The 6,441-nt window shown below is 42.8% G+C and overlaps 1 protein-coding gene across 1 annotated transcript in view; it reads left to right on the top strand.

The window, feature by feature from the left end:
* The window catches only part of LOC101846854 (cytochrome P450 4F3-like), a 26,644-nt gene that overhangs the window by 13,859 nt on the left and 6,344 nt on the right, over positions 1–6,441 (top strand). The window contains exons 4-8 of the mRNA XM_035973397.1: positions 825–1,043; positions 1,549–1,667; positions 2,388–2,450; positions 4,023–4,146; positions 5,922–6,294. Coding sequence (XP_035829290.1) covers positions 825–1,043; positions 1,549–1,667; positions 2,388–2,450; positions 4,023–4,146; positions 5,922–6,294 — 898 coding nt within the window. The remainder of the gene's footprint in view (positions 1–824; positions 1,044–1,548; positions 1,668–2,387; positions 2,451–4,022; positions 4,147–5,921; positions 6,295–6,441) is intronic.

The following is a 6,441-nucleotide window of genomic DNA, read 5'->3' as shown; positions in this document are numbered from 1 at the left end:
GTGAAGTGAGCTTTTTGCAAAGCTGAACAACTTGTGTTTCGCGCGCTCATATGACCTTAGCATTTGCGAGCGCCGTAAAACCTTATACTACTACTACTATCTATCTATCTATCTATCTATCTATCTATCTATCTATCTATCAATCTATTGGGTGGGTTTTTCTTTTTGTTATTTTTGTTTTTGGACTTTACCACTAACATTGTCTTTTCGGCCATGATTTCCTTAAATTTACGACAGCCAGTTCTTGTAACATCCAATTCTTCTATCGCAAAGAATTATCGTCAAATGAAATCGTCTTTATGAAATACACTATGAATCCTGGAAACTGTAGTAACCTAACTATCCACACTAGGAATTATTAAAACTTCAGTAACTGAACTACCCAGACTAGAAATCCTTGAAACTTCAGGAGCCTAACTACCAAGAATAGGAATGATTGAAACTTTAGCAACATAACTATCCAGACTAGGATTCGAATCATTGAAACTTTAGTAACCTAACCACCTAGACTATAATCCTTGAAACTTCAGTCACCCAACTACTCAGAGTAGGAATCCTTGAAAATTCAGGAACTACCCAGAATAGGAATCCTTGAAACTTCAATAACCTAACAACCTAGAATAGGAACCCTTGAAACTTTAGCAACCTAACTACCCAGACTAGGATCAGAATCATTGAAACTTCAGTAACCCAACTACTTAGACAAGGAATCATTGAAAATTCAGGGACCTAACTACCCAGACTAGGAATCATTGAAACTCCAGGAACCTAACTATCCAGAATAGGAATCCTTGAAACTTTAGTAACGTAACTTCCCATACCAGGAATCATTGCGACTTTCCTTCCTTGCAGCGTCCAAACCCCGGAGGTTGGGCCTCCTGGCCTCCAGCTATGACATGGGCGTGCGCTGGTTGGGCGAGGGCTTGATTCTCACCAACGGGGCTCGCTGGAGCCGCAACCGTCGTCTGCTCACTCCGGCCTTCCATTTTGACATCTTGAAGAACTACGTGAAGACATACCATGACTTCGCCATTTTGCTTCAGGTAAAGGTTTGGGTTGGGGGTTGGGGTGGAGGAGAGGGAGGGGGGGGATATATTGAAGAACTACATCAAGACATACCATGGCTATACCCTTCTGCTTCAGGTGAGGGTTGGGGTGGGGGAATGGGAGGGGAGGGGCATCTTGAAGAACTACGTGAAAACATACCATGGCTATACCCTTCTGCTTCAAGATAATCACTTGTACAAACGTAAACGTAGGCAGAATGCTCCCACGATTTAGTCCGGCTATAGCCTACTGGGTGACTTAGTAATAAAGACGCCAAGTAAATAATAATATGACAACGCCTCGGCCTTCTTTGCACCTTTACCAAAACTCAAAATCACTCAAGGGAAGGTCAAAAGCGTCAATAATATCAGAATAAGGAAAGTATGCTTCTTTTATAAAGAGCCCCTATAACAGCTTGTCTTTTTGTCTGTCAAAAGTGGTCGAGAAGAGCCTCCTCAATGTGTAAGTTCTTCGTTCTTTTCTTCAACCATCTTGTTCTAGGAGAACATGCTCAAGGCAGCCAAAGAAGGGAAAAGCTTCGACCTCCAACCTCTCGTGAACAAGTACACCCTCGATGTCATTCTTCGCTGTGCGTTTTCCTACAATTCAAACTGCCAGGTGTAAGTCTCTCTCTCTCTCTCTCTCTCTCTCTCTCTCTCTCTCTCTCTCTCTCTCTCTCTCTCTCTCTCTCTCTCTCTCTCTCTCTCTCTCTCTCTCTCTCTCTCTCTCTCTCTCTCTCTCTCTGTCTCTGTGTGTGTGTGTGTGTGTGTGTGTGTGTGTGTGTGTGTGTGTGTGTGTGTGTGTGTGTGTGTGTGTGTGTGTGTGTGTGTTTACGCTTTCGTAACAGGCAGTGCGTTTAGTAGTGTCTGAGATTGAAATAAGACACTCAACCTATAAAGGACTGCCAACGGCAGCTCGCCGTCAACACAATTATCTATTTGTTAATGTGGGGGCCAACGGTTGAGCCTACAACAGAGTGCCCTCTGCGCACTTGTTAGTCACTCCTTTCAACAGGAAAGATATCCCTCAGGAAAGTACTGCACCCAGTTTCAAAAGATCCTTTCAACGCGTGTGGAAGTGCAGTGCTACCACTCAACCATAATACTGTTGTACAGAGACGAGTCTGAAAACAGGCCATGCGCATCAGTGTTGCGGGGAAATAACTCGTGTCGAAGAGTAGTCTTCGGCCGACACCTGTGCAAAACTCAAAATTTCCTACCAACTGAAAAAGTTTAATGTGTCCCACGCGCTCATATAACCTTATGCAGTTGCGAGCGCCGTAAAACACTGACTTACAAAAAACAAACATAACTCGTGTCGCTCTTTCCAATCTTCCCCAGCGAGGACAGCGAGTACACCACAGCGATCTCCGAGCTCCAGAACCGATGGGCACATAGGACTCTGTGAGTTGAACCTTCTCGCTATTCACAGCTTTGGGTCTGGCTTTTGTGAATGGTGCAAAGGCGGACGACTTTCATAATTAATTAATATCTGATTTGTTGTTTACCCCTTCACTGCAGTGTAGACATATTATGTGCTCATAATGTGTGTCCTACTTAACTAGTTCACTGACATGTTATTATTATTATTATTATTAACATCATTATTGCTGGTTTATAGAAATGTTAAACATGTATTATCGAGGGGCTCTCGTGGCCTAGAAGGTTAAGGTGTTCATCTCTCACTCAAACGTCCCGGGTTTGAATCTGGGTAGCAACGGAACATTTTCTTCTCTAAAATTGTCTCCTTTCACTTCCTTTCCTGCTCCCTAGCAATGTTCTGTCGTCTGCTTTCGTCTCCACTTTCTGCCCCTACCCCTTCCTGTGGGCTTCTGACTCTTTTTGCAGCCTTTCCACTGCTACTCCTTTGTTCCTTCTTACAGCTGTCTTTCAGCCATACCCCTGATCTTCTGGTAGGAAAGATCTACACTTAGCCATCTCGGACAAGGGCGAACAATTTCGGAGGTCCCGTGCGTAAGTAGCGCACGTTCAAGATCCCTGGTGGTCCATAATCGATAGGAATAGGCTTCGACCGCCACCCGGACAAAATTAAACATTTCCTACCAACCGAAAATGTTTAATATGTGTCCCGTGCACTCGTATGATCTTCTGCAAGCACCCTAAAACACCTACAAAAATGTATTGTCGACAGCTGAAAGGGGAACTTTATTTTGGCCTTTGAAAAACCTCTCTTGTGAGAACATAATTTGTCTTGTCTGTATAGCCATAAAGGAAAAATGCTTCAACACTGAAAGGGCTAAGTAGCGACATGTGGAAATAGTGGTTGTTGTTTCAGGCTTTAGCATGGGGCGCTTCATGTAACAGCCATCGGGGTATAACTGTTGACATCAGGTTATGTCTAGCTGAGATCAGGTTATATCTAGCTGACATCAGGTTATATCTTCTTGACACCAGGTTATAACTGTTGACATCTGATTACAACTAGTTGAGATCAGGTTTTAACGAGTTGATATCACGATATAAACTAGTTGACATCAGGTTACACTCAACTTGTTATTCTAATCTATTCAGTTTCTGTTATCCTCTTGTTCCTTATCCCACACCTTGGTTTTTATCTAATAGAAGCTCACTGTATATCCCCAGAAGTCAGTATGTAGTATAGCAACTAAGCATGTTTACGCCTGTCTTGTTCTTTTATGATAAATAGTTGAGTGTGTTTACACTTGTATGTAGGTGGGCGGGTGCTCTGGTGTGGTTTGCTTCTTCTTTCCTCTCAAAAATCTATCGTCCTTATCTCTCCTGCTTCTTTTTTGTGTATGTTACTGTCTTGTAACACCTCTTTTCTTCGGCACTTAAATGACCTTATTGTGTTGCAAGTGCCGTAAAACTCTTACTAAAACAAAACTTACACTTGTATTGTTCTGTCTAACAAATTGTCGAGTGTGTTCACACCTGTCTTGTTCTTTTTTAAAAACACCTGTTTACTCCAGCTTACGCCTGTATTATTATGTCCAGCAAGCCCCTCCTGTACCTGGAGTCCATCTACCTACTGACGTCAGAGGGCCGGCGGTTCTACCAGCTGTGTGACGTAGCACATCGTCAGGCCGAGCGCGTCATCGCCAGCAGACAGCGAGAGATGGTAAGTCTGTGCGGGTTGGTTGTCAACAAGAGCCGTTTCCCGAGTGGGGGGAGGGGGGGGGGGAACTATATCGAAAATCTCGGCGTTTCTGCTGGGATGTTATATCCTTTTTAGCCCGTGTTTACCCAACCAACAACACATTGAACGTGTCATCTGGACATAAGACACCTAAACAAAGAAAATCGGGAAAAAATAAGAATAAAAGACAAATGACCTGTTTACTGCATTACAGAGTAACTAAAACAAATTGAACACCAGAGTGGGTTTCGAACCCATTTACACGAGAGACATGGATTCATGTATTGATCCAATGATCTACTCATTCTGTCAGTACAACAGTATCCAACAACCCCACCCTCTCTCTCTTTCTTCAGCACCTAACTCATCCCAAAACTCCAATCCTGGCTTCTCACCGACACGATATTATACTGACATTAGAAATGCCTCCACGTCCCAATTATGCCACTCACATAATGGTCTGACACACGACAAAGCGACAGGATGAATAATGTGGCAGTTAATCTTAGAATGTCTTGTTGCAGTATTTATTTGTAGTGCACAGCTGTTTTATAGTGTGCACCTCTATTCTTTTGTTTTGCGGCTTACCTGTCCTAAATATTATCTTACGTGCATCTTTATTAAGTGGTCCCGCTCGCTTTTGCGCTTAATAGTAATTGTTATCTCCCACACAAGTGGCAAAATAATGTCAAAACATTGATGGATAGAACGAAAGTCAAGATGATAGGATGGTGAGAAGATGATGGGAGGGTGGTGGGAGGGTGGTGAAAGGATGAACGTGTTGGTAGATATCCATCTTTCTTTGGCCCGCCCAGTTTCCTGGCATTCAATAACACCTCGCTACCCAAGAATTACGGGGCCTAGAGAAAATTAGTTCAGGAAAACCGTGAGTTTTACTCTTCCTCCACACCAGCAGTGCTTGCCGACCTGGCCGGGTCACCCTCCAGTGAGAGATCTGGTAAGATAAGATACTCCTTTATTATCCCAGGGCCTAGAGAAAAATTTTCCTTGGCTGTACAGGACAGTAAAAACAAATGCAGGTGTACATACAAATCTAAATTTCATGAATATTACGCTCATTAAAATTCTACATGAAAAGAGAAGTTAAGCTGACAAAATGTACATATCACAGATGCATCACTCTACCACATGCAGGAATTTAATTACAAGACCTTTAGAGTTATATAGATACATATTTGAAAGAACAATACACATTGATGCTTGTTCTGACAATAGCCTTATGCTAGATAGTAAAAAAACATATCTTCTTTTATATCTCTCTTTCTTTGTATTTAGAAGTACATATCTTCCGCTGCGTGATCTTACAATTTGCACGGAAAGGGGGTGTTATTGGTCGTCTATAATGCTTTTTATCTTTTTTATACTTGTGATGTTATACATTTCATTAATTGTAGTAAAATCATATTCAGAGATCTTGCACTTGCTGGCTTTCTTAATGGTAATGTTGGTGGGCGATGGGGATCACCCTGACAGTGACAGGTTACTAACTTATACAGGTGTATCTGACTTTTTTGGCCGTTTTGAGTTACTCAGACCACGAGGCCAGAAACCAATTTATATTCTATCAGCTCTATCAAAATTGTAATATTATTCGTAGTCGTTATCGAGATATTCAAAGTATTGCATTAGAAAAAGCTTGACATGTTGTGAAACTCAATAAATTATGTTATCGTCTTAACACCAATTAAAAAACAACAACTAGGAACTGAGCAGCTTTTTGAACTTGGTAATTCTAGGGTGGCGAGGTGTTATTTAATGCCAGGAAACTGTGCGGGTCAAAGAAAGATGGATATCCACCATCATGCCCATCCTTTCACCTCTTTCTCACCACCCGCCCACCACCCATCAAACTACTATCCATCATACCACTATCCTACCACCATCCTCCCATCTCCCTCTCACCACCCTCTCACCACCCTCGCCTCTCACCATTCTACCATCATCCTCTCACCACCCTCTCACCATTCTTTCAGGCTGCTAACCCGGCAGCGACCAGCACCAGAAAAGCGCGGGATTTCCTGGACACTCTGCTCACAGCGCGGGACGAGGAAGGCAAGGGACTGACCCCGCTGGAGATCAGGGATGAGGTGGACACCTTCATGTTTGCTGGTGTGTTCTACTTTGTGTACCTGTATGTTTGCTGGTGTGTTCTACTTTGTGTACCTGTATGTTTGCTGGTGTGTTTATGTTTGTGTTCTCTTGTGTACATGTTTGCTAGTGTGTTGGTATGTTTTTGTTTGTGAGAGGCATCATCTG

Source organism: Aplysia californica, unplaced genomic scaffold (genome assembly GCF_000002075.1).
Source record: "Aplysia californica isolate F4 #8 unplaced genomic scaffold, AplCal3.0 scaffold01196, whole genome shotgun sequence".
In the NCBI taxonomy this organism is placed as follows: domain Eukaryota; kingdom Metazoa; phylum Mollusca; class Gastropoda; order Aplysiida; family Aplysiidae; genus Aplysia; species Aplysia californica.
This window is presented reverse-complemented; position numbering and strand designations above follow the sequence as displayed.